The following is a 24,998-nucleotide window of genomic DNA, read 5'->3' on the forward strand; positions in this document are numbered from 1 at the left end:
CAGAGGCCCCAAGCACCCTTTGCAGCTCAGGGCTAGCCAGGCTGTGTTCTCCAGCATTGCAGAAAGAGTTACTCCAATGGCTGCTAGGGACTGTGACCTTGGTGTGCCAAGGATGTGCGTGCTGCTCTGAGAAGAGGTGCTGGCACTTTTTTGTAAAAAAAAAAAAACCAACAAAAAAAACAAACCCCAAACCAAACAAAAAACCCACAAAACAGCCCACCTTTCTGCACAAACTGCTGCACTACAGTACCTGTGTGCTGAGCCTGGCTCTTTTATAGGCTTCTCCCTCACACTAGCTAAGGGATGCTGGCCCCTCTCTAACTTGGGCTCAGCTGGAACAGGGACTTCAAGCACCCCTTCCTAAGGGACAGCTGGTAGAGCTCGTCAGAAGCAGCTGGAGCTTACTAGAAACTTGCCAGAAGTCAAGGTCTCCTGTGGCTCTCCTTCCCTTATCCTTATCTTTTCCTTATCCTCTTCCTCATCCTCCCCAGGCAGCAACAGGCACCCCTGTGTTCCTCAGGGGGTTCCCAGCAGTCCCCAATGATCCCAGACAAAGTGTCCAGGAGACCAAGGGCATCTCAAAGAAAGCAGAGCCCAGAAACTGCTGTGCCAAGTGCTATTTTTGTGGCTGCCTCTGTTAGCTGTGCTTCCCCATATCGTGATAGGGACCAGAGGATGCTCCCAGCCCCCCCACCTCTCCTGGCCTTGTCTCAAGAAAAGTCATTTTCCTCCTCCCAGAATAGACAGCACCGGCCATCGATCTGCTCTGCGGCATTGTTTGCCCCTGGGCGGCTCTGCTTACAGAAAAGGCCATTGTCAACCTAAATAGACGCTTCCGCTGTAACCCAATCCTGCGGCTGGGGCTGGGAAGACGAGCCTGCAAGATGGCTAGCAGAGCCCCTCTGCACCCCGGGGCGGCAAGGCTTCATCTCTGGTCCCAGCACCTCCACAGGCCCCTGTGGGTTGGGGGTGGCCCTTGGCACTGCCGGACTGTGCATCCCCCCCAGTCCCATACAGCCAGGCAGGTTGCAGTGACATGCCCTTGGCCCCAGGTCCCTGCATGGTCCCCAGTCCCAGGGTGGGGAGCGTGGGGCTGTGGGCAGCCCCCTTTGGGGGAGGCGCTGGCCCTCCACAGCAGCACACAGCCTGGCCCCACGCCTGCTGCCAGCCTGCCCCAGTTCCTGCAGGGTTTGTTCATCCTGGGTGGGCACGGCCATAGTCCTGGGCACTCCATGCAGCACGGCTTGGGGGGCAGCAGGGAAGCCGGGCCAGAAGAGAGGTGGCTGGTCTGGCCATGTAAACAGGGTCCCGGGTTAGTGAGCGCCTGCAAGGTCCTGCTGGCATGGCCAGAAGAGCCCAGCCCAGCTGCCGCCCCACGGCCGGGCGGAGCAGCCGTCCCCAGCCCTGTCCGGCAGCAGGGCCCATTAAGGAGTTCGGCCCCTGGCCAAAAGCCCCCTCTCTGGCTGGTCCCCGCAGGGACCTATTTTGGGCAGGAATGAGGAAGCTCTTCATTCCCCTGCCAGAAGTAGGGACCTTTCTCAGAGGCGGGTCACCGCGTTCACACTGGGCTGGCGGGGGGGCAGGCAGGAAGGGGGGCCCGCAAGCACCGTCCCGGGAGCGTGGGGCCAGCGTCCCCCCCCCGCCTTCGCTCCCCACCGCCGGGCCAGGCCCCTGCCTCGCCCCGGGCGAGCCCGCTGCCACCGGGGTGGCCCTCGCAGGAGCCGGACCCTCACGCCCAGCAAGGCGTGGGTCCTCGCCGTCGCGCCGCAGGGAGCCGGGGCGCGTGGGGGGGATCTCTCCGGCCCCCGCGCACCTCCCGAGGCTTTGGGGAGGGTGCGCGGGGGACTGTCGCCGCGGCGCGTGCCCTTGCTAAGGGACGCCGATGCCTCCATCTAGTGGCTCCCGCTGGCCCTGCTGCCGCGGGCGGCGGCCCGGGACCGTCCCCTCCCGTCCCCCGGCCCGGGACTCCCCCAGGCAGGGCGGCGCAGCCCTGCCGGCCCCTGGCACCGCGCGCACCCCTCGCTGCTCCCGCGGGCCCCCAGCACCCACGCAGCCCTGCCCGCCGGGAGCAGCCTCCCCAGAGGCGTGCCAGCAGCCCGGCGAGCCCGGCACGGCCCCGCCGGCACCCGAGGAGCAGGCAGAACCTGGCACGCAGTCACCGCAGGCAGCAGGCACACGCGTGGCTGAGGAGCCCTTTATTGAGGGTGAAGGAGGAAGGGAAGGCGCCGGGGCGGCCGGGGGGCAGGGAGCGGGGGTGACTGCCAGCCCTCGGGCATGCCAGGACCGCGGCGGGGCGGACCCCTTGCCATGCCAGCGGCCAGGCACCTGGGGCTCGCTCTGCGCGGGGAGAAGCTGGCAGCACGGGCCGGGGCGCCATGCCCGTGCCGGCGGGGCTACGCTGCGTGCCGAGGCGGCTATGGCGGGTAACATACGACAACCAGGTTACTGCGGCTCCAGAGCCGGGTGCCCGAGATAATACTTAGCTCTTATACAGCGCTGCTGAAGGGATGCTCCCCGCCACCCCCAGGGCAGCAGAAGGGCCTGCTGTAATCCTGCCCTGCACTGCGCGGCAGCAGCGGAGTGGGGCGGGGGTCCCGGTGTCCCGGCTCACACGCAGCGGGACCCTGGCGCCGCCCTCCCCAGGGCGCCGATGGCTGGGAAGGGGCATGTGCCCTGGTCCCGGCTGCAGCCGAGGGCAGGCTCAGGCAAAGACAGCGGAGTTTTGCCAGTAGGAGTAGACGAGGAAGCCGGTGAAGGTGCTGTCCGTCTTCACGCTGGCGTAGAAGCCGATGTAGTCGCCCACACCCACCTGCACCCACACCTCGTCCTCGGGCTCCAGGCGGACCAGGGCCCCCCCTGAGAGCGAGGTGGGCTTGGGCCAGTTCCCATAGTACTGGAAGAAGGAGGCGATGGACTGGCCATTCTTCATGATGTCGAACTGGAGGCTGGCGCGGTAGACGGTGGCATGGACGGCGAAGTAGTAGAGGCCGGGCACCTCACAGGTGAACTTGCCTGTGGCAGGGTCGTAATGGCCCTGCTCGTTGATGAGCACCACGTCGAAGCGGATGGGCTGGTCGGCCAGCGGCGGGCTGCGCGACTCGGAGCGCTTGGCGCTGAAGGCCGAGCGGGGGGCCACTGCGCACTCGCCCTGCGCCCCCTTCTCGCCGTGCATGCCGTCTACGCCGGGGCTGCCCACCTCCCCACGGGGACCGGGCGCTCCTGGGGCAGGCAGGAGGGGGATAGGGTTGCCTCTAACCCACCACCACCAGCATGGCCCCCCGCCATCTGAGCTCCCCCAGCCCTCCTGCCCAGCCCCCATCCCGATGGGTTTACAAGCCTCCCACAGGATGCGGGTGGTGAATACCCGCTTTGGCCAGTGCTCTGCCTGGGGAAGCAGCACAAGCGGGGAGGGCTAGGTGCACGTGATAAGCAGGTGCAGCAGCAACAGAGAGTTGGAGAAACCCCCACAGGCTGGGAGAAACCCCAGCCCAGGAGCCAGGGCGGGGATGATGCAGCCGTATTCCAGGACAGCTTGGTGGGCTCTCCTAAAGCAGGGGGTGGAAGATAGGGATGGCAGTGAGGATGGGGAGAAATGCAGCTTTACCAGTTGCAGGAGCACAGGGTTACCACAGGCAGGACCGGAGGGAGGGTGGTGGCATGAAAAGGGCACTTTTACAGGGTTCGCTCTCGGTTTGGCAATGGGGGGCTGTGCCAGCATCCAGGACTTGCCCCCTGGCATGAGGGCATTCCCCACAGGCAGGGCAGAGCAGGTCCCCCTCCCCGGTTGGGATATCTCCTTTCTTACCAGGAGGGCCCATCTCGCCCTTCTCCCCCGGCATCCCCATTGCCCCGTCCCGGCCGTCTCGTCCGTCTCTGCCTGGCAGACCCTGGCCCCCGTGCAGGCCCGGGGTCCCCGGGATGCCCGGCTGCCCTGAGCACAGCCCAGGGATCTTGTTGTCTTCGATCTGCAAGGAGCTGGCGACGAGCCCAAGGAGGAAGAGGAGGAAGAGCTGCTTCATCTTGTCTGCCGTGGAGGGGCTGGAAGGGGGCAGAGAGGGGTAACGGCTCTGGGGACCTCAGTGAAGAGGGCTGGGAAACAGGCTTGCAGTGCCCAGCAGGGAGTGGGTGCCGGGGTCAGCGGGGGACTGTTCCTCCCTTCTTTCCCCCTTGCCTTTTGGCCTGACCGCTGGCTGCACCTGCTGCAGCATCCCCATCACCAGCTGTGCCACCACATCGTCCTGCAGCCCACCGGCATGCCCCTCCACGGGACGGCTCGTGGGAGTGCCGGGGCCAGGGAGCTGGGGAGGGAGCTGCGGCAGGTGCGGGAGGCAGTAGCTCTGTGCATGCAGTTGGGGGGCTGTTTGGCATGGGAGCTGCCACATCGGGAAGGTGCCCGGCTGTGGGGGTGCGTGGGGGTGCCAGCGGGGGACTGTTGGGGTGTCAGCTGGAGGGCAGCGGGTGAGCTGCAAGCCGTGCGTTGGGTGGGGTTGTTGCATCTGGGCGGCGCGTGGCGGGGCGGCAGCTTGGGGAGCACGGGGCTGCGTTGCGGCCCAGCCCTTGGCAGCATCCCTGCCGCTGGCAGCTCTGCTCCACGCCCGGCTGGCTCCCTGGGGCACAGCTGTCTGAGGCTGCAGCATGCCCGGCCGTGCCGGATCACCCCGGTGCCGGGGACCACCCTGCTGCCTGGGCTGCCCCCAGCCCTTCCCACACCAGCGCAGTGAGAGCAGAGCCCCGTGGTTGGCGCTGGCCCCCTCCCCGTGGCCTTGCCCCGGGAAAGCTGCTCTCTTCCCCCTCCTGGACGCGACGGCTGCAACAAAGAGGAAAAGGAGGAGAAAAGTGTCTCTCCTCCGCCCAGGCGCCGGAGCCAGGACCCCAGCGAGTCCCAGCTACCCCCGGCACGGGGTGGACGGAGCTGGGTTGCCCCACTCACTGCGATCCTGCGGCTCCTGCCCCAGCGCCTCGCTGCTCTCCGGCGTGGAAGGGCTGTGGCTCTTCCTGACCACTTTGCTCTGACGAAGGCCCTAGGAAAGGCAGCCTCTCCACCCCCCCCCTCCTCCTCACGTCTCTCCTCCCAAACTCCAAAGGAAATCAAGGGCCTTGGGAGCCAAAAGCTACAAGACAAGGGGAAAAAGAAAAATAATCCCATGGTGTCGGAAGCGCTGTAAGCAGGGGGAAGGGAGAGCGAGAAAAACAGCCTGGCAAAGGGAGAGGAGGCATGAATTGCAAACCAGCTTGGCTGAACACGTCTGGGCACCCGGGCAGCAGGATGGAGGGAAGGGAAATGAGAGAAAACAGGCAGCAGAGTGAAAGCAGAACAAGAGAAAGGCCAAGGGGGGGAAACCCAGCAAAGGCAGGCAGGGTTGGAGTGGGAGAAGGAAGAGGGAGTCCTCGAGGTGTGTGGGTCCCCTGACTGGCAGCCTTGGGGCTGTCCCTGGCAGCGGGGCTGAGGCAAGAGGGACGGCAGGGCGCGTACAGGCTGGCAGTGCCAGCCCTGGGAACACCTGCGGGGAGCTGCAGGAGCCAGCCGAGGGGTGCCGGTATAGGGCCCAGAGGCAGTGTGTGCGGCTGAGCGGGCAGGGATGTGCCAGGCAGCAGCAGGCAGGTGGAAGCGCAGGCAGAGCAGCACTGTGGCCATGCTAGGAAGCAGGGCTAGCCCTAGGGGACCACGGGGCGTGCGGCAAAGCTGGGACAGTGCCGGGCTTTCAAAGGCACTCCCAGCTTGCCTTTAACTCGTTCCAGCACCGAGTGCATCCAAGGGACACCATCAGACGCTGAGCGGTGGGGCGGTCCTGTGGCTGGGGGGAGTCCCCATGCCCTGCGGCCAGCTTGCAGCAGCTGGGACATGCAGGAAGCGAAGGAGCCAGGTGGGCTCGAGCCCCCTGAGCGGGGGTGGCTGTGCGGGAATGGCGGTGCCAAGCTAGCTGCAAGGGCAGAGTGGTGCTGACCGTAGTGGGTCCTGCCCCAGTAACCCCAGCTGGGCAGGGGACTTTCCCATGCGCTCAGGGCGGGAGAGGGCAGCGGGAAGCATGCCAGCACTGCTGGCTTTCTCCTCCCTGTGCTGGTGCCCGCAGCAGCGCAGGTGACATTGCCAGATGAGCCTTCCTACCCTGGATGCCCGGGGCCAGGCTGGGTGCTGGCAGGGAGCTGCCCGGCTCCTCTCTTCCAAGGTGTGAAGGGGCTGTTGTTTTTGGCCAGTTGGGAGCTGGTTTGTGGCTGCGGGGTGTTGCCAGGCCTGTGGCCATCAGGGTGGCCTGAAGCCAGCACGGCCAGCTCAGCCAGCAGGGCCACAGCCCTTGTTGGGGCAGGATCCCCTGCCTGCACTGTGGGGCTGCTAGCCTGACCCCCTCCGAGACCCATCCATCTCCCTGGGGCCCTGCAAGCCCCTCAGCCCGTTGAGGGCACAGCCAGCAGCCTGTTCCCCCCTGCAGCCAGGCAGTCTCCCCTGTGCCCCTCCATTCCTGCTCAGACCCCCTGCTAGCCCTGGCTTCCCTCCCTTGGCCCATGCCTCAGTTTCCCCTGGGATCTGGCAGGACCCACACACAGACCCTCCCCAAATGAGCCACCTGCTCCATCAGGTGTGTCAGCTGCTCATGCTCTTTATTCTGCTGGTTTTGGGGCTGCAGGATATGGGCAGCCCTGGGCTCTTCTGCCTGCAGCCTGGCTCACCTCAGCCCAGCCTTTTTCCATTTGGGCACCATTAACCCCTCCCCTGCTAGGCTAGCAGCTGCCCGAGGGCTGCGGGAAAGAGGCCATGCACAGCCTGGAGAGGCTGAAAGAGAGAAGTGGGCTGGGAACCATGTGCAGCTCTAGCCAGCACACCTGGGGTTGGCTGAGGATGGGGAGGCAGCGCCCAAGCCTCTTGCCGCTGTCTTGCTATTTGGGAGGGGGCCTTTGCGTGGTGTCCCCAGCACAGCTGCAACCTGTGGGCACAGCCCCTCCAGCACAAGCCTTTCCCTGTAGCAAGGCTGGGAAGGGGCACCTGCTCTCTAAGGACTTGGTCCTGTGGGCAAGCCCATGGCATCTGGGCACTGAGCTGAGCACTGAGCAGAGGGGCTGACCCCAGGGCAGGTGAGGAGCTAGGCAATGGGGTGCTGCTGATGGGGGTCACCCCAGCAGCTGGGTATTTGCAACAGGAGGAGGATGGGAGGGACATTTGGGGTGGGGGAGCGGCTCTGGGCAGGCTGCTTCAGCCCCTGCTCCTCTTCTCTTGCTGGGTCAGGGTTGGAAACACTCTATGGGATCATTGGAATCAGGCAGGATGTTGCAGTTGATGGGCCAGAGGATGCCGAGGAGGCCGAGGGACTGTTGGCACCGCAGCTCGGCAGCCAGGCACACGGCTCGGCAGGGCTGCAGGACACCCCCATCTGGGGTGCACTTGGGGACGAAGAGGCTGCAGATGAGGAGGCGGAGGTGCTGGTAGCAGGCGAGTTCCATCAGCGTCTGCGGGAGAGTGGCAGTGAGCGTGGCACGGTGTGATATGGTGTGGGCAGACCCACATGCAGCCCCTGGACAGCTCACCTGGTAGTCCTGCAGCACCTCGGCGGCTCCCTCCTGGTCCGGGATGGCCAGCCAGATGTTGGGGAAGGAGGTGGCATTGTAGCCCAGCCCCAGGCACATCTCCACCTCCACAGGCTCACAGACAGACCCTGCAACAGAGTGAGGTGCTTCACTTCTTATAGCAGCAGTGATGCCCACCAGGTATGCCTTGGGCAGATGTGAGCGCCGGGGCAGCTGCCAACGTGTCTCCCGGGTCAGGTGGGCTCAGGGGGGGCTGAGTGCTGAGTGGAGCACCCGGGGGTGGCACTCACCGAAGGCCGGGTAGGATACCCCAGTGCAGTTCAGCTCGTCGGTGCCGTCGGGGCAGTCGTGCCAGCCATCACACACGGACTCCAGCACCCGGCACTCACCATTTCCACAGGAAAACTCCGTGGGGCTGCAGGTCTCTGTAAGATGAGAGGGGCCAGCACGGCAGGGCATGGGCTTGGGCATGGGCACAGGCAGAGAGCTGGCTGGCCGTGGCCTGGGTCATGCCAAGGGCAGCTGGCCTCCCTGCTGGGAGTCAGCCTGTTCCCGTGCTGACCACCCCTGTCTCCACTCTTCTTGGTTACTGGCCGGGTACATCCAGGTGAGTGGATGTGGCACTGCCACCTGGCAGCCATGGCCGATAGGTGACCTTTGCTGGCCCAGCTTAGGGGGATCCCAAATTCCCTGAGTTTTTTGGGGGCAGCCCTCAGGTGATGGATCATGCCTGTGTGCAGGTGAGCCCTTCCAGGCCACAACCCCATGGCTAGGATCAATAGGGTCACAGGGTAATTCAGGTGAGAAGGGAACCCAGGGGCCTGTAGTCCAACCTCCTGCTCCAAGCAGGGTCAGCTATGGGGTGAGAGCAGTTTTTTCCAGAGCTTTATCCAGTCTGGCCTTGAAAACCCCCAAGGATGGTGACTTCACAGCCCCTCTGGGCAGCCTGTGCCCCTGCTTCGCTACCTACTTTCTGTGGCATTGCGGGCTTGGTAGGTGGCGAAGAACCCGTCATCTGCTACTCCCTCGTCCGCCACGAAGAGGACGGTCATGACATGGCGTGAGGAGGTCAGGGTGGGTGGCAGCTGGTGGCCGCAGAACCTGCCGGGGTCGTGGGGCGAGGGATGAGGTCAGGGTGGGCAGCTGGGCCAACCAGCACTTCCCCAAACCCTGTCCTCCGGTAGCTTCTCCTCACCAGCCTGCCCCGTGCCTCAGTTTCCCCAGCTGAGCCATGGGAGCCCAGTGCACACAGGCTGGTGCAGCAGGGTCGGAGATATCAGGGGTGTGCCTGTACCTGCCCAGGAGGCTGGCAGCCCCTGTTCCTGCGCTGTCGTGCACCTCCACGAAGTCGAAGCTGCAGTCCTCATGCGACTCCAGGCTGAAGTTGTGGAAGTGCAGGTCGATGACGTGGCCCACGGGCACTGAGATCTGCCAGAGGCACAGCTGCAGGGCAGGGGGCAGCCAGCGACACCCATGAAGCTGGGCAGGGGCACCCCCAGCTCTTTCCGGTGGGAGGTTGCCTTCCTCCCTGCCCACCCTCACCCTCCTCCCGCCTCCATCCTGCCAGCATCCTTTCTCTCACCTGCTGGTGTGGGTATGGCTGGGGATGGCTCGGGGTGGAGAAGTGCCCCTCCAAGGCAGTCAGCGGCCCCCCGCACTCTGGAGGGACACACACACATGCAGCTTTACCCCCTGCCCCTCTCCCTTCACCCCATCTCCCCACTCCCCTGCCCCTGCCTTCCACTGCCAATCGCCATGCCCTCTGGCCGGGTGCCACAGGGGCTGTGGGCTGCAGGCAGGGGGCTGGCCCACCTTTGTGTTTCAGGCTGCAGTTGGCCTCATCACTCTTGTCCGCGCAGTCATGGAAGCCATCGCAGACGAAGCCCAGGTGGAGGCAGAGCCCCTGGTCACACAAGTGCTCATCCCAGGCACAGCTCTCTGCAGCGCAGGCAGAGATGGCCAGGCTGGTGGTGGCGTCCCACTGGGCACCCTGCCCTGCCCAGTGCCCCGGGCATTTCGGGAGACCCCCTGGTGCTACCCACTGCCTGCCCGCAGCAAGGAGTCCTGGCAGTGCCCAGGGGCGGGGGTACTCACTCTCACTGGGGGCCACGGCACGGTAGCGGGCGCTGAAGCCTGGGGCGCCCACACTGCTGTCAGAGACAAAGGTGACGCGCAGGTGGTTGGAGTTGGTGTTGAAGGTGGGGGGGGCCACGTTGCCACAAAACCTGGGGGCACAACAAGGGGCGACACTGCTCGCCCCTGGAGATGGTGCCCCCTCCCCACTGCACCACCACGCTCCCTAGGTGCAAGGGGCTCTACCTGGTTGGCCCCCCATGAGCCGGGGCAGGATCCGTACCGCCAGCCCCCTGCTCCTCATAGAGCTCCACACGGTCAAAGAGGCAGGAGGCAGTGCCCTCCACGCTGAACGTCTCCATCTTCAGCTGGATGGCGAGGCCGGGACCCACCTCGATGCGCCAGATGCAGAGTGTGTCAGGCGGGTAGGGGCCGGGGTAATTGGGAGAGCTGAAGGAGCCCTCGGGGCCCCGCAGGGTCCCGCCGCAGGCTGCACGGGGCAACAGCATGGGCATGAGCTAGTGCTGCAGGGCACTGCTGTCCTGGCACATTGCCCCACATGGGACTTACCCGGTGCTGGTGTGCCGGCTGTGGGCAGCCAGCTCTGGGTTGGGGTGGCAGCTGTTTTGAGGGCTGAGGGGTCCCTTTGGATGGGTGCTGCGGTGGTGGCGGCGGTGCCATGGGCAGGCAGGGCTGCAACTGGGGTGCTGGGTGGCTGTGGGGATGTCAGCTCTGTGCCCAGGGAAGAGCAGGGATAGCTCAGCCCCAGCAGGGAGAGATAGCTGCAGTGTGGGTGGGGAAGGAGCTTGGGAAGCCCACCCAGCCCCATGTCCTGTGCTCCCCCGCTACCCCACACATGTGCAGGTCCCAGGGGACCCCAGACAGCTCTCATAGGGTCCAGTGACCTTTCCACATCCTAGGGAGGTGGAGATCCTCCTTGCCCCTGAGCATGGGGGCACTCTCTCCGCACGATGCGCAGACCCTGAGAGGATGGATGCCCTCACTGTGCCCCTCTCCCCCTCTGAGCCAGTTCTGTGTCCCCCACTCCATGGTCACAGCCTGTCCCCCAGCCCTCCCTGCTCGGGCACTCACGGTGGATGATGATGCCCAGCAGGAGCACGATGAGGAAGAGGAGGATGGCGCTCATCAGAGCCACGCAGAGCCAGGTGAACTTGCAGTCGGCGTGGTACCGCCAGCCTGCCTGGCTGCAGAGCTGCCGGCCTGCGGGAGGGCGAGGAAAGCGGGCAGAGCTGGGGGGCTGCTAGCCATACCCCCACCCTGCCACCTCCCTGAAAGCTGGCTGTCCCCGGGGTGCTAGTGGGTCCCCTAAGCGGCCTCAGAGCCTTATGGGAAGCTTGCCCCACCACCCCGCTCCCAGACTCATGGCTGCTCCCGGCAGCCCCGTGGGCAGGGGCATATGTACAAACCCCAGGCTGGTACCGAGGCTGTCCTGGGGTGACACGGGGCTGGTCCTGTCCTCGTCTGGTGGGCGCTTGGCACTAGGCACTGCCCGGGGCTCCTCGCCCTCGAAGACGGGGTTGCAGAACTCGGTCTGCAGGAGAGTGAGTGCGCATGGCACCACGGGGAGCATGCTGCGGGGACCCACGGGTGGCTAGGTGGGGACCCCTAGGCAGCACCCCCCCCCTCAGCCCTACCTTGCTGTTGTCCAGAGCCTCGGGGCAAAGCGTGATTTCGGTGAAGTCTTTCATTGTAGCGGGCGATTCCCAGTGCAGCCTGGCTAAAAGCCTCCCTAGAGTGCTCTGCCCCCCCGGCACAGCCTCCTGCCCCACCACCTGCTCCTCCCCGGCTGACCCCATTGGCCCTGTGGCCATGTGGGGACCCCCGCTCCACACACCGGGGCAGAGGCAGTGGCAGCGCCAGCTGTGCCTACACGTGCCGCCCCAGCACCGGACCCCATGGAGCCCCGAGGGCCATGCCTACCGCACCACAGTGCTGGAAACCCTGGGAGGCCGGCAGCCCCAGTCCCCTCTGCAAGCCCCTTCCCCCTCGCCCCGTTAATCCAGCTCAGCTGAGGATGCCGAGGTCAGGCTCTGGCACGGAGAACCGGCTTCTTAAAGGGGAAGGTGTGCTCGCATCCGCCCCACTGGGAGCCCGTCCCGCCGGGGACCCTGCTTTCGGGTGTATAGAGGGGCTATTGGTTTGCCTGCTGCCTCCGGGCTCCCCACTGGTGCAGGGCGGCACTGAAGGGGCTGTGTCAGGGAGCCCAGGCTGAATGTGTCCCTCCTTCCCTTGAGTGTCCCTGGCACTGGGTGCCTGAGGCCTGCCACCTGCATTCCCGCTGCCCCTTAATGCCTCAGTGCCCGTCTCCGTCCCTAAGCAGGGGAGAAAGGGGCCATTGTTCAGGGGCTTTGGGGAAAGAGCATGGGCACTGGGGAGCTCTGCAGGGCTGGAGGAGGAGGAAAGGCTCCCTTTGCCTCCGGGCACCATGGGTGGCTGGAGGAGAGGGACTACAGCCTGCACTCACATCTCCCTTGTTCCAGGAAAGCCCTGGGGCACGGGTGCTCCTGGGCCTCTGGAGCCACGCACGGGCAGGCTGCTCCAGCACTGGTAGTGGTTTTTCCCTCCCGCTGCTGAAGCCACAGTCCTTCGTCTGCCCGCCCAGAGACAAGCACATGTACACAGCGCTCTGTTCAAGCTAAAATTTATTCCTGCACGAGTCTCCCTTGTACGAGACACTTCCCACCCATCTTGCTTACACAGTAAACAAGCCACCTGCCAAGCAGCAACGCTGCCTCAGTCCGGTACCTGCCGCGGGCAGCCCCTCCATCCTAGCTTGCCCTCTCCCAGGCCCCGCCGGGATGCCCCGGGCTGGGTGGGATGCTTGTGGTGCGAGAGTGCTCAGCCTGTGCCCGCAGGGCCAGTGAGGGCGAAGCAGGACAGGTTGCTGGGTTGGACATAGCTGCCTTGCGGGCTGAGGCTGGGATTGTACTGGGTTGGGCCCATCTCTCCTCCCACTGCACCTCAGGCAAGGCAGGACGAGGAGGAGAATAAATTAAAGAAAAGGCTAAAAAGGCCACTGGCGTTTGCTAGCTGGAGGACAGAGCAGCAAGGTGGGTGAGGACGCGCATCCCCGGGCACGCAGAGGGGCTCCTGATCGCAGGGAGAAGAAAGCCCCAATTGCAGATGGTCCCGGAAAGCTACTGTCCTCCCCTGCCTCTCTGCAGGACGGACATTCCTGTGCAACCCCAATGGCCTCCTGCTCCCCTAAATGGTTTAAGGCACCGTCGTATGAGGAGGCAGGTAAAAACCTACCCAGAGCATCCCCCGGCACAAGTCCCTGGAGAGCCAGGAAACAGCGGGGTGCTCCAGGTTGAGCAAAGTCCACTATAAATACATATAAATTCCACAAAATGTTTTCCTCCCTCCTGTCCCTGAGTCTGGGCCTGAACTCAGACTGCTCTGAGGGCTGTGCATGGGGCAGCTGGTGGGGACGTGCTGCCTGAGACAGGATGGAGGTAACTGAAGGGCCGGGGTCCTTTGCCGGGAGGTTCGGAAGTGCTGGGAGGAGGCCGGGAGCAGTTCACGAATCCTCTGGGATGGTCAAGCAGAATGGGAGTGCCAAGAGGCCAGGAGGGATGTGGGAGGCTCTCCTGGGTCCCCAGCTCTGGGTGCTCCCCCAGGGGAGCAGAGGTCCTGGCTGAGTCAATGGGGCAGGCAGCCCCACGCCCACAGAGTCCCTTGCTCAGTATTTTTATTACACACCAACAAAAAAAAAAAAAAGAAAGAAATTAAAACGTACCCCAAGGTAAAAACCAAATGCCAGTGACCAGGAGGCGCCTGAGCTGCCTGGGCCCTGCCCTGCCGCGGGCTGCCCTCCTCAGTTTGGAGCTGGGGTGTCCTTGCCTGGGCTCTGCTCCTGGCCGCCTCCAGCCTCCCACTGCAGCCACCTCGGGGTCTCTCCTCTTCACCTCCCTCTTGCACCTGGGGGGCAAATGGCCGAAACCTGGAGGGTCCGGCTCTGAGGGGTGGCGCAGGGGTCCCCGGGGAGGCAGAGCTGGCTACATGCGGGAGGACGGGCTGGCCAGCTCATAGAAGAGCAGGTAGGCATCGCTGCTGCGGACGTGGCTGGATGACATCGGGGTAACACTGCAGAGATGGGGAGATGTGCTGTGAGCAATGGGGACGAGGCACTGGGATGCCCTGGGCTTGCCCTGACCCTGCAGCCGCCCCTGTCCCACGCGTAGCCTCACCGGGAGTCGTTGAAACTGTGCCACTCGCTGGAGACGGGGCTTTTGCAGTAGGCGGTGTAGTGTCCCCCCATAGTGGTGCCCGAGTGGTTGGAGACGGCGTAGAGGTTGTAAACAGCGTGGTCTGCAGGGAGTAAGGGCGGTGCTCAGCCATGCCAGCTGCTGCCCCGCTGCCCCTCAACAGGCCAGTACGGAGCTGGGGCCAGGAGGGACTGGCACCCTGGATGTTTGCGGCTCCCACCCCCTGTGCCTCTGCCACCCGCCGCAGGCTGCAGCACCCTGGGGGACATGAGGGACCCAGCCAGGAGCCACCGGGAGCCCGGGGCTGGGCTGGAGCCACACAGGGCCCGGCACTCACTGCAGCTCTGCGAGGCAAATTCCCGGAGGTCCAGGTCCTTCAGCTGGAAGTTGACAAAGGTGGTGAGCTTGCTCGTTCGTATCCTGGCCTCTGAGAAGCGCTTCAGGTCTGGGCGGCCATGTCAAGGAGCCAAGGGACAAAGGGGAGCCTGAAAAGAACTGCCTGCCCCCCCACAGCACCCCCTGGCCCCATCCATCCTCCTGAAGGATACGGAGCACCAGGATCTTGGGGAACTTCTGGATGCTGAATTTCTTTGTGCACCTCGTCCTGGCTTTGCAGCGACAACACGTCTGTGGGAGACAAACAGCACGAGCAGGAGAGTGAGGGCAGAGGCGAAGCCCACCAGGCACCGAGCCCACAGTCCTGGCAACAGAGGCATGGAGGGAAAGGGGCCCAGCCTGCACCAAGGCAAGCCCACCTGTCACCGTGCCCCACACCCCGTACCGGTTTCTCATCCCCGTCCAGCACATCCTCTTTGGTGAAGAGCCGTAGGCAGTCCATGAGGGTCACCTCCCCGTAGCCTTTCTGTGGGAGCACAGTGTGTGTCAGGGACAGGGTGTGCGGGGCAGGGAGCTGGGGGTCGGTGGGGACCCCTTACCTTGGGGATGGGCAGGGACAAGTCCCAGAAGGGGTCAAAGGCTGTGGAGCAGTAGCCGCACTCGCTGCAGGTCAGCGAACTCTTCAGCTGCCCAACGAAGAGGTCTGGTGGGGATGGGACAAAGCAGAGTGAGACCCCTGGTTCCCAGTCCCACTCCCAGCCCAGCCCTGCCCTTCTCTCCCCACTGTCCTGCTCACCGCCAATGCGGCTGTCCTCCCTCTCCTGGTACCTCCTCCACATCTGGCGGCTCTTCTCATCATCACTGTAAGAGATGGGGATACACAGTGGTACTGAGTGTGGCCTGGGGGACACCAGCCCCCGTGACCCAGCCTAGAGGGACCCACGTGGTGACTGTCCCTGGGCTGGGCTTGCAGGCAGCGAGCTCATCCATGGGGCTCGTCCACTGCCTCCGCCCCAGCCAGCACTTACGGGAGGTGGTCCAGGGTGTCCGTGCTGGCCCGTGGCCGCACCAGCACACGGTTCACCTCACTGTGCAGCCCGTCAAGGAGGAACCGCAGGAACTCCTGTGCATCCTGCTGGCTGCAAGACATGGGGCACGGCCGGTGAGCAGTGGCAGGGGCTCAGCTCCCCCCTGCCACCCCCACATCAACACCCCTTACTTGTAGCCAACGAAGCGGGGGGCATATCTCTGGATCTGCGTCTTGAACTCAGAGGGGCTCACACTGTCGTTGGGGGACGAGGTCCAGAGCAGCTGAATCAGCTTTGCAAACTCTGTGGTCAGAGAGGCAGGTCAGGAGCACAGCTGGCCCCGGCCAGCCCTGGTGGCATGGCATTGCTGTGCCCTCCAGAAGAGAGCTCAGCACCCCACGCCAAGGTCCCCGCAGCCGGCCCTGTCCCCTCTGGAGAGAGGACCTGATCCTCTCACTGGCTAGGCACCCACAGTACAGCGCCTGCCCCAGCAAGGCTGGGGAGAAGCACCGACCTCTGGGTGGGGGTTCCCCAGGACATGGGGTGGCCCAGGAGAGCAAGGACATGCTGCAGGGACATGCTGCAGGGAAGCCCTGCAGGGTGCGGAGCCAGGGGCTGGTGACTGACGGTTACCTGACATGAGTGCGGTGCGCATGCGGCTGTTGTTGTTGAGGTCCCGCAGGTACTGGTTCTGCAGGCAGTAATCCCGCAGCTCCTTGGTGTTGCTCAGGCACTGCAGGATGGAGTTCATGAAGCACTGGGGGAGGCAGAAGAGAAAACCATGGCAACGGGATTCAGAGGGAGGCAGACAGTGGCAGGAGGACACCTGGGGCGGGTGGGCAGAGGATAGGGATGAAGCAGTGCAGAGCACGGGAACCCCCTCCTCAGCCAGCACTGTCGGGAGCGGGGTGCAGGGAGCTGCCAGGGTGAGAGTGTGGGTGCTGGGGGCGAGGCGAAGGGACAAGGCTCCCCACTGCCCCACAGATGTGCCCGCAGAAGAGCACGGTGTGAGCTGGGTACCTGGGTAAGCACTCACCGTATTGCCAAGGTTTCGCAGGCCGGTCAACCCCTGCACCACCTTGGAGCTCTGCAGAGAGAGGGAACAGGGCTGAGACAGTGTCCGGCACAGGCTGGCTGTGCCTGTGGGCAGCCCAGTGAGGCCATGGTGCCACGGGCATCCACATGGAGCAGACCCTCAAGTGCAAGCAGAGGCCCCATCCCCCTGTGGGCATCATGGGCAGAGCCAGCACTGCAGCTGCTCTCTGCACCGGTTGCACGCAGGACTGTGGCCGAGGACCCAGCAGGAAGCCATGACTGGCCTGCCCCATCCTGCTTGCCTGGCTGCTGCTGCTCAGCTCCCTGGCCCAGGACAACACGCAAGGCTCAAAGTTCTCCCTGCCTGGCGACACTGCTGCCCCATGCTCTGGGCTGCAGGCCAGGCCAGCGGCCCCTGCTGCCCCCCCTTGCCAGCCCTGTGCCCCGGCGAAGCTGGGGGGTGGCAGTGTCCCGTGCCTGTCCCATGGCTGCAGGAGGTGCACGGTGCCCCGCTGCCGCCTGCCTTGTCCACGCTGGGTGTCCTGTCCAGGACACCCTGCACAAGCTGGGCACAGCTGTTTTGCAGGGTGAAGTGCACCCGGGAAAGTGCAAGCCCAGCCCTGTGGCAGTCAGCCCAGGGGACAGGGCTGCGCGCCCAGCGGTGCCCTCCCAACAGCTCGCTGGCCTGGCTGTGCTGTGCCTGTGCCATGGGGCTCTTCCAGGGCCCCAGGTACTCCCTGAGCTGCGCAGGCTCACGTCAAGCAGAGACGGGCATGGGCAGCTAGGCGCTGGAACCAGAAGGCATCACCACTCTTTGCTGGAGAGACCAAGAGCACAGAAGGGTCTGGGGGGCCACAGGGTTGCCCACCCCTCTCACAGCTTGGGGGACCGGGTGCTGGTCGGTATGAGTGGTGGGAGCCCAGGGATCCTCCTCCCAACTCTGCATGTGAGCCTGTCACAGAGGGTAGTGGTGGGGTGAACCTCCCCAGAGCCATGCCTGGAGCAGCGGGGGCCGACAGGGCTTGCAGGGTCAGACCGCTGATCATGCTCCCCCAGCTTGACCAGGTTTTAAGGATCCTCAGGCAAACACCCCAGCTGCCCACCCCAGGCGTGCGAAGGGGGAAGAGGAGGGGAGGGGGCCCAGCAGCTCCAAAATAGCAGCAGCTGGTGTGTGTGTGGGAGGTGCTGAGCACCCAGCCCTGACAGCAGCCCAAAATAACCCAGATCCAGTTACACGTGCTCCTTAGCGATGGTACAGGCATTACCCACCGCAGGGCGGACCAGCACCAGCGGGGACTCAGCTGCCCTGTGCAGGGCCATGCAGCTCTGCCGGACTGACTGCATACCCTGTGTGCCATGCGAGTGCCCCCTCAGTTCCCAGGGCACAGCAGTGTCCCCAGCTGCGGCTGGCCGTGGCGCTCAGTGCCGGCGGGTGGCTGTGCAAAAGTGCCAGGTAATCCTCGGGTGGGGACCCCCAGGCCAGGGGGCAGGCTCAGCTGGGCAAGGGGTGCCAGCAGGCTGTGGCGGGTCAGTGCCACACCGCAGCTGGAGTAGCTGGCCTGGCTCTGGTCCCTGAGCAGACAGGGCCAAGCAGGCAGCAGCAGAGGTGGGTCTGTGTCCCAACAACCTACATCCCTTGAAGGGGCCGACCCCCTGAAAGCTTGCTGCTTGTGTCCCCATGCCTATTGCAGGGAAGGTCACGGTGCCGGGGGGGTAGCAGCAACTCCTGGGAGCTGCCCCAATGTGCCCCAACCATCCCCACCAGGATGCTGCTCATCCAATTGCCCGGGCTGGGCAGCTCCCGCCGTGTGCCAAGAGGGACCGGAGTGTCCCGCCAATGTGGGTGCAAACCTCCCAACAGACCTGGCATTCATCCACTGCCTGGCCAGGCCAGGACCTGAGCTGCCCTCCCAGAGGCTGCAGCAACCCCAGGGGAGGGCTGGGGCTGGGGCTGGGGCAGGGGCTGGGGTGGGGGGCCCACCAGCTGCCCCCATACCATGGCACAAGCCTGTGTGCACCAAGGTCTTATTTCCCCCCCTGGTTTTCCCTCCCCTGGGTGACTCAACTCTAGCTAATCCCCCTCGCCTGTCTGGGGCTTTATCTAGGACACGGTGCTGCTCAGAGGTGGCGAAGGAGAGCTGGCTCACGCGGCGGCAGCTGGGGAGTCCCTGAGGCTGCACTGCAGGAGGGGGACAGGGGACAGGGGATGGGGACAGGGGACAAGATCTGGACTGTCCTGTCCCAACCGGGTCCGCATGCCAAGTGGCAGCAGGAGAGCCGGAGCAGCCAGACTTACATAAGTGCCCAGACCCTGCCCTTCCTGCTCCCTGCCTCTGCCGTCCCCGCATGGGGGAGACCTGCCCAGCACTGTGGCTCCAAGGACAGCCAAGCTCACTGTCAAGGGGCTAGCATGGCCAGGAGCCCCTTCCTTGCAGTGGGTAGGCTGAGGCAGGGAGACTTGACCAAGGTCATCGCAGGGGCAGGGCTGGGAGAGGGACCCAGGCGTCCCGACACGTGCTTTCACCTGCTCCCTGCCCCTCCTGCAGGAGACGGGGGGCGCCCCGGCCCCACAGCCAGCCGGGATGGGCACCCACCTCCAGGCACCCCATCCTCTGGCAAAGCGGATGCCATGGGGTACCCCATGCTCCCCAGCGAGGGCAGGAGCCGCCCCCTCCCCGCGCCCCCTTCTCTGCCCCCAAGCCGGAGGGCAGGGGCTGTGGGCAACCGCAAGGCTCGTACCTTGGTCTTGTTGAGGACAAGCCCAACGAAGGTGGAGACCAGCAGGGACCCTGGCATGGAGGTGCGGGGACGCAGGTCCTTGTGAAGGTCGGGGAGCGCGGGGGGCTCCTCGGGCAGCGTCACTGTGTAGGAGTCCCTCATGATGGCCCTCGCAGGCAAGGCGAGATGGCAAGGGCCAGCCGCAGACAGGGGGATGCCAGGGGGAGCTGAGTGGGCACCCTCGCCTCGGGCCAGCTGAGGCGTGGGGCGCGGGGTCAGGCGCCTGGCCTCACCGGAGCACGGCTGTGCTCAGGCATGCAGTGCCGGAGCCGGTGCCGGCTCTGGGGCTGACGGCACCTGAGTGGCTCTGACATCAAATGGGTGGAGAGGCGGCAGCCGGGCTCCGTGACGGCCAGCCCCCGCCGCACCGCGTGGTACAGCTGAGCTGTGAGCCAAGGGGGCCCGCGAGGGGCGGCTGTGCTCGTGGGCCATGCTCCCGGCACACTGAGCCCGTGGCAGTGGCAGGGCCCTGGCACCGTGGGGCCTCTGGGGAGGATGCGGGCAGCGCCCCGGTGCAGCCCTCAACCCCCTCCACCTTGCTGGCATGCCACAGCCCGGCAGCTCTTGGCAGCGGTGCTCCCCGTGCTCCGGGGTGCCCATCCCCCCCAGCACGGGCACCACACTGGCATCATGGGGGGGTAGGGCACTTAGTGCAAAGCGGCAGCTGGAGGAGTGCCTCCTCCCCCAGAACTCCCCCATGCTCCTGGCTCTGGAGGATCAGGGCTGATGGGACTGGCTCCCCGGCCCCGAGCACACTTGTGCTGCCAGCACGGCGCTGACCGGAGAGCTGGGTGGGCGCTTAGCAGAGAGCAGGTCTGCCCCAGCTGGGGGTCACTTGCCAAAACTGCCTCGGTAAAACTGGGACACTTCCACAGCATGTGGGTGCACAGAGTGCCTGTACCCAGAGAGGGGCTGGGGGCTGTCTGAGAGGGTTGTGGGGCTCCTGGGCAGTGCAGCGGGGCCCCTGCAGGGTCAGTGCTGGGCTCCTGGGCAGTCCCATTTTGGGGGAACTGAGCAACAGCAGACAGTGCATACTCCTCTCTTTGGGGGATGCATTGGCACTGAGCTCAGAGGGTATTTCAGTGCCTTGCTTCCTTCACTGGGGAAAAACTTCCCCCAAATCCCGTGTACAGCAAAGACCCCATCTGGTGTCTTCCCTCTGAGTGCTGGGTAAACTGAGGCACAGAGCGGGCAGGGCTCCGGCTCTTCTCCTGCAGCAAGGGCAGATGCGGAGGCTGGCAGGGAGCCCGAGTGTCCTGCATCCCAGTCCTGCGTCTCCCTCTGCTTCACCCCTCTGACCGCAGCAGGGTGAGTGACGGAGGCTTGCGACTGCTGTGCGTGCCCAGGTGCCTTACCCGCCCGCTCAGGGAAATTTCCATGGGCGACCAAGGCAGGCAGTGTAGTCGGGCTGCTCTGAGGACAGCCAGAGCCTCCAGCCTCACCGAGGGGGCTGGAGGCACTGAGCAGAGGCTGCTTTCCTCTCATGCCAGCCCCCACAAATGCACCCCCAGCCAGAGCCAGTGGCTGCTGTTTGAATCCTAATTGCTGCAGATGCAGCCTCCCCTGTCCACGGCGTGAGCTCGGCACAGCCAGTGGAGGGGCTGACTGGGGGGGGAGGGAGAGAGACTATTTTTGGCACCAGCAAAAATATCTGAGGAGGCATCTTGCAGCGTTATTCATCTGCAGGGCCAGGGCTTTTTGCATCACAACAGGATGCTTGTCGTAATCCCTGCTTTTGTGTGTGCGCATGTGTATATATATACACACCCCGCAGTGTGTACACCGTACACACGCAGGGACACAGCACGCACATGGGGGTGCGCACCCCACCACCTGGCGCAGACAGCGTGGGTGCCCTGCAACGCACTCATGCAGCCCCTGCAGGTCGCATCCTGGGCCCCGGAGCCATGGCACAGCTCCCCAGTGCGTGTACCGCTGTACCAGTGCTGCGCACGCCAGTCAGGGCTTCTGCCACCCTGCCCTGCAGCCCGGTGGGTGGCCTTGGGAGAGGATTTGTCCCGGTGCACAGCCTGCCCCAAGCACTGTGCAGGGTGCTGGTGCAGCACTCTCCCTGAGAATGCGCTGTGCTGACAGAGCCGGTTCCATGGCAAGAGGGGCAGTGTTCAGCCACACCCCATGCCGAACCTCGTGCCCTGGTGACATTGGGTGCCATGGGCCAAGGACCAAATTCCCCTCCAGCCAGAGTGGCACGCAGGGTCTCAGGGCAAGGCTGGAACAGGAGAGAGAAGGGGAGCCCCGGCAGGATGGCATCACTCAGAGCCAGCGCCCTGCCCTCAGCTGTCCCCTCTGCAGTGGTGACCTTGTGCCACGGGCAGAGGTTGCCACAGGCCCGGTTGGCACCGCGAAGGCAGGCAGGGCCAGGACTGGCTGCAGGCCAGAGACGTCAGCTGTTCAGGATGGGACTGTGGAGAGCTGCCGGCGATTTTGTGGGTGGCTCTGGCCTTCTGACCCTATGTTCACCCAGGGTGGTTAATGGGGCGGCACAGCTCCGGTCCTGTCCCCTGCCAGCCTGCCCTTCCCAGGAGCCAGCACAGCCCTGCACGGAGCCGGCAGCTCGGCAGGCACGGCCTCTCACTGCAGCTGCACGTGCCTCCCTTTGCCCTGCGGGATGGTAAACTGAGGCGCAAAGTGATGGTGTGGGTAGGGCATGCTTGCCTCCTGGCTGCAAACTCCTCCGGATGGTGGTTCATGTGCTGTAAGGCAGGAAGTGGCTGGGGAAGAAGGGATGGGAGGAGGCACTGAGCCAGCCCCGCCATGCCCTGGCTCCAGCAGAAGCAGGTGCTGCTGGCACTGCCCTCGGGGCTGGGTAATGGGGCAGAACCGATGGCAGCGCTGGGGCTGCAACATGCACTTGTTTCCGGCACCTGGCACGATCGCAGGCGCCCAAGTCTGTTTTACGATCAGTACATTTGCTTCCCGGCTTGGGAAAGGGAGGAAGAAAAGCATGGGAGTGGAAAATAGCAGGTATGCCCATCAAAGCACCAAGGAAACCTAAGCCAGTGTCACCGATCCAGCATTCCCGCCTGCCCCAGCATGGATGCCTGCCCCAGCACCCTGTGCCAGCTGCCAAGCCCTGCTCACCTTTGCCACCTGTCAGCCCTGGCTGGAAAGCCCCCGGGTGTGTTCGCGTGCAGACCACAAGGCTGCGGTTTGGGAGTAGCGCAGCCCCTGCTGCCCCATGGCCATCGCATGGCAGCAGGCTGGCACCCACATTGGAGTGGTGTGTGGGCACCTGGAGGTGGGGACCCCTGCCCTAGCAGTGGTGGCAAGGGCTTCAGTGAATGCCCGTGGCTGGTGGCGGCTGCTGGGTACCCCCTCAGTCCCCCTCACCAGGGCCTGGTGTGGGAAGGGGAGGCAGGAATTCCCTTCCATAACACTGCTCCTCCACTCGCCCTGACCCTCCAGTCTGCTCCCTCGCCCCAGGACTGGGGGCCAGGGACCAGGCAGGTTGGGCACAGAGGGTCCCACACCAGGGCAGGGTACTGCTGGCGCTGCATGTGGTGCAGCTGGTTCTGGGGTGGAGGGCACTGGGGAAGGGGCAGGCGAGATGCTGGCCTCAGGGTGCAATGCTGCACCCCCTCCATTGCCCCTGCTCCTGTGACTGGGGGCTCAGGTGGGTGTTTAAAACCCAGGGAGAGGGAAGAGGGGAGCCAGCCCTGCCAGGAACGGGATGGGCAGCTCCAGGGGAACAGCGGGGAGACCTTTCCTGCTGACCCCCAGCTGCCGGCACGTGGTGGGCAGGAGTGTCTGCCTCTCCTCCCCACTCCATGCCTCCGGCTGTGCCTCCCCTGCCCAAGGGTATGGGCCAGACCTCCAGGCTGCTCCCAGGCCCTTGGGCACAGGGAGGGATGTGGGGGTACTGGCTGGAAAGGGAAAGAGCTTCCTCTCCTGCTCACAGGGGAGCAGAAAAGAATCCTCCAGCCTTTATCCTCCTGGTTTGGCAGATGGCAGTGGGACAGAGCCACAGGGAAGCAAAGGGCAGGTCAGACCCTGCACTGGGGCAGACCGGCCTCCACCATGGGTGAATGAAGGCTGACTGGAAAGAGAGCGGGAGACAACACAGGCAGAGCCTGACCAGATCTTGGAAGGAAACCTGAGTGGAAAATTACCAGGCTGCTCCCCTGCGCGCCCGAGCTGGGCTGCGTGTGTGATGCCTGCTCCTGGCCCGGGCTGAGGCTCTGGGGATGGTGCAGCACCGATTGATACCTGGGGCACCGAGTGCCTGCCACCACGTGTGATGCTGTACAGAGCAGCCGCTGCCATGAAGAAACTGCTGCTTCCCTGGCTGCCACGGCCCATGCTGGGGGCTGGGGCACAGGGCCCCAAGATGGCAGCAATAGACTGTGCCAGGGATCAGGCATCAGAGGGCACCAGTAAAAAACCTGACTGGCAGCTGGGCACCGAGTCACTGTGCCAGAGCCAGCACCAGCCAAACCAGCCTTCCCAGCTGGGTGTCTCCAGCAGGCGAGTGCCCAGCCCAATCATGTCATGTTCTCCAGCTGGGATGAGGCAGCAGGAAACCCTCTTCGGTCCTGCACTGGGCCAGGGCCGGGAGGGAGCAGAGGGCAGGGACTGTGGGCACAGTCAGCTGTGTGGGGACACAGTGCAGATTTGCACGCACAGGGGTGTCAGTTTGCCTGTGTGTGCCATCACCCGCTGTCACGCACACATGCAGAAAGGTGCAGCGCACACACTCCTGCCAGCACATGGGCACCCTTAGCTGCAAGGCACCCGTGGGGAGCCCTGTGAGCTGTGCTCCCAGTGGTGCAGGCTGTGAGAAGCACAGCCCCTCAGAGGACATCCGCCTGCCTTCACATGGCTGTCTCAGCAACGCTGGCCCAGGACTGCTGTGCCAGCAAGGGCTGCTCGAAGGGTCAGCAGCAGCCCTGCATGGCACAGATGCAGAAACTGAGGCACGGAGCAACGCACTGAGATTCCCAGGGAGAGCGCGCAAACTGCCTTGGGCTCCCTGGCTCAGCACAATGGACCACATACCCCACCGCAGCCCAGCTTTGTCCCCCGCCCCCAGCAGGCGCCACGTACCGTGGGGTCCCGGGCAGGCATGTCACAGTAGCCATCATTCCTCTCGCAGGGCTGGCTGGCGCAGCGGGTGCCCGAGGGCGGCAGGGCAGAGCCGAGGGCAGCCTGTGAGGGGCTGAGGGGGCCCGTGGGGAGGCTGCTATGGCTGCTTTTCCTCCCGTAGCTCTCCAGGTAGCTGCGGACGTAGTCGGAGTGTGCAGCAGCCTGGTAGAGACCCTGCAGGGTGCCGAGCTCCTGGTGGCCCCGGGTGCTAAGGGGGCTGGGGGTGGGCACGTAGGCGCTGTCCGAGGCATGCAGCCCCGAAAACTCCCATGCCAGGTCTGAGTGGCTGACGGATTTGCGACGGCTGAGAGGCGCTGTGGTGGGCAGGTAGCCCGGGGGGCTGCTGGACACCCCCGCAAAGGTGTAGCACGTACCTCCGCTCAGCCCACCACCGGCCGGCCGGGGCTGGGTGCGGATGTACGTGGGGCTCAGGCGGATGCTGGAGTCAGGGTACAGGGGCAGCCGGCTGCTGTCATAGCCACTGGTTGGGGACAGCCCTGTGTGGTGGTACCGGGGGGAGGCCAGGTAGCTGGTTTTGAAGCCAATTTTGTCGCTGTCTGCATAGGATGTGGCCAAGGTGGATCCATAGGAGGTGTAGGAGCTGTAGCCACTGGGCACCTTGCTGTAGGTGGTCTCGGCATAGCGGGATGAGTCGACGTACCGCTTCAGGGTGGAGGACAGCTGGGACATGCTGGAGGCTGGGACTCAGCGGGCTCTCCTGGAGGCATTGACTGCAAGAGAAGAGCCCAGGGGTCAGCTTCCATGGGCCACAGTCAGCACAGCGGAGTCCCCACCACCAGCACCCACCCAGTAGCTTGCTGGCTCCTGCCTCGCCTGGAGACCCTGGGAGGGGTGGTGAAGCAACAGTGGGAACCCAGGGGATAAAGAGTGCAGGGAG

General features: G+C 64.8%; 3 protein-coding genes across 4 annotated transcripts; all 3 read right to left on the bottom strand.

Annotated features, from left to right (window-relative positions):
• Window positions 1–2,181: 2,181 nt before the first annotated feature.
• On the bottom strand, window positions 2,182–5,038 carry C1QTNF5 (C1q and TNF related 5). Its single transcript, XM_075172702.1, has 3 exons — window positions 4,931–5,038; window positions 3,806–4,038; window positions 2,182–3,219 (listed from the first exon to the last, which is right to left on the bottom strand). Exons 2-3 carry the CDS (start codon window positions 4,017–4,019, stop codon window positions 2,702–2,704), a joined length of 732 nt encoding a protein of 243 aa, XP_075028803.1. The 5' UTR covers window positions 4,020–4,038; window positions 4,931–5,038; the 3' UTR covers window positions 2,182–2,701.
• A 2,177-nt stretch (window positions 5,039–7,215) lies between these two features.
• MFRP (membrane frizzled-related protein) lies at window positions 7,216–11,300 on the bottom strand. Its single transcript, XM_075172960.1, has 13 exons — window positions 11,247–11,300; window positions 11,032–11,143; window positions 10,684–10,812; window positions 10,162–10,323; window positions 9,838–10,081; window positions 9,613–9,743; window positions 9,331–9,456; window positions 9,101–9,177; window positions 8,813–8,961; window positions 8,489–8,619; window positions 7,809–7,943; window positions 7,519–7,646; window positions 7,216–7,440 (listed from the first exon to the last, which is right to left on the bottom strand). The coding sequence occupies exons 1-13, from the start codon at window positions 11,298–11,300 to the stop codon at window positions 7,216–7,218; spliced, it is 1,803 nt and encodes a 600-aa protein (XP_075029061.1).
• A 1,979-nt stretch (window positions 11,301–13,279) lies between these two features.
• On the bottom strand, window positions 13,280–24,790 carry USP2 (ubiquitin specific peptidase 2). Of its 2 annotated transcripts, none has more exons than XM_075172694.1 (12): window positions 24,062–24,790; window positions 16,221–16,271; window positions 15,818–15,941; window positions 15,376–15,487; window positions 15,185–15,295; window positions 14,953–15,017; window positions 14,756–14,859; window positions 14,602–14,682; window positions 14,369–14,447; window positions 14,158–14,265; window positions 13,803–13,923; window positions 13,280–13,698 (listed from the first exon to the last, which is right to left on the bottom strand). In XM_075172694.1, exons 1-12 carry the CDS (start codon window positions 24,788–24,790, stop codon window positions 13,611–13,613), a joined length of 1,773 nt encoding a protein of 590 aa, XP_075028795.1. In that variant the 3' UTR covers window positions 13,280–13,610. The 2 variants fall into 2 exon arrangements, with proteins under 2 accessions (XP_075028795.1, XP_075028796.1); XM_075172695.1 differs by lacking the exon at window positions 24,062–24,790 and adding an exon at window positions 18,959–19,099.
• Window positions 24,791–24,998: the final 208 nt, after the last annotated feature.

This window comes from Calonectris borealis, chromosome 24 (assembly GCF_964195595.1).
Source record: "Calonectris borealis chromosome 24, bCalBor7.hap1.2, whole genome shotgun sequence".
NCBI classification, from domain to species: domain Eukaryota; kingdom Metazoa; phylum Chordata; class Aves; order Procellariiformes; family Procellariidae; genus Calonectris; species Calonectris borealis.

Bases quoted from the DNA above. Each gene is read 5' to 3' on its own strand.
- C1QTNF5 (XM_075172702.1), bottom strand. From the start codon at position 4,019: ATGAAGCAGCTCTTCCTCCTCTTCCTCCTTGGGCTCGTCGCCAGCTCC. The intron at 3,220-3,805 runs GTAAGAAAGGAG...TGCCTGCCCCAG, and splicing joins GGGCGAGATGGGCCCTCCTG to GAGCGCCCGGTCCCCGTGGG.
- MFRP (XM_075172960.1), bottom strand. From the start codon at position 11,300: ATGAAAGACTTCACCGAAATCACGCTTTGCCCCGAGGCTCTGGACAAC. The intron at 9,457-9,612 runs GTGAGTACCCCC...CCTGCGCTGCAG, and splicing joins TGCCGTGGCCCCCAGTGAGA to AGAGCTGTGCCTGGGATGAG. The intron at 8,620-8,812 runs GTACAGGCACAC...CGACCCCGGCAG, and splicing joins GCTGCCAGCCTCCTGGGCAG to GTTCTGCGGCCACCAGCTGC.
- USP2 (XM_075172694.1), bottom strand. From the start codon at position 24,790: ATGTCCCAGCTGTCCTCCACCCTGAAGCGGTACGTCGACTCATCCCGC. The intron at 15,942-16,220 runs GTGAGTGCTTAC...TGCCTCCCCCAG, and splicing joins TGCGAAACCTTGGCAATACG to TGCTTCATGAACTCCATCCT. The intron at 15,296-15,375 runs GTAAGGGGTGTT...CATGTCTTGCAG, and splicing joins CCCCGCTTCGTTGGCTACAA to CCAGCAGGATGCACAGGAGT.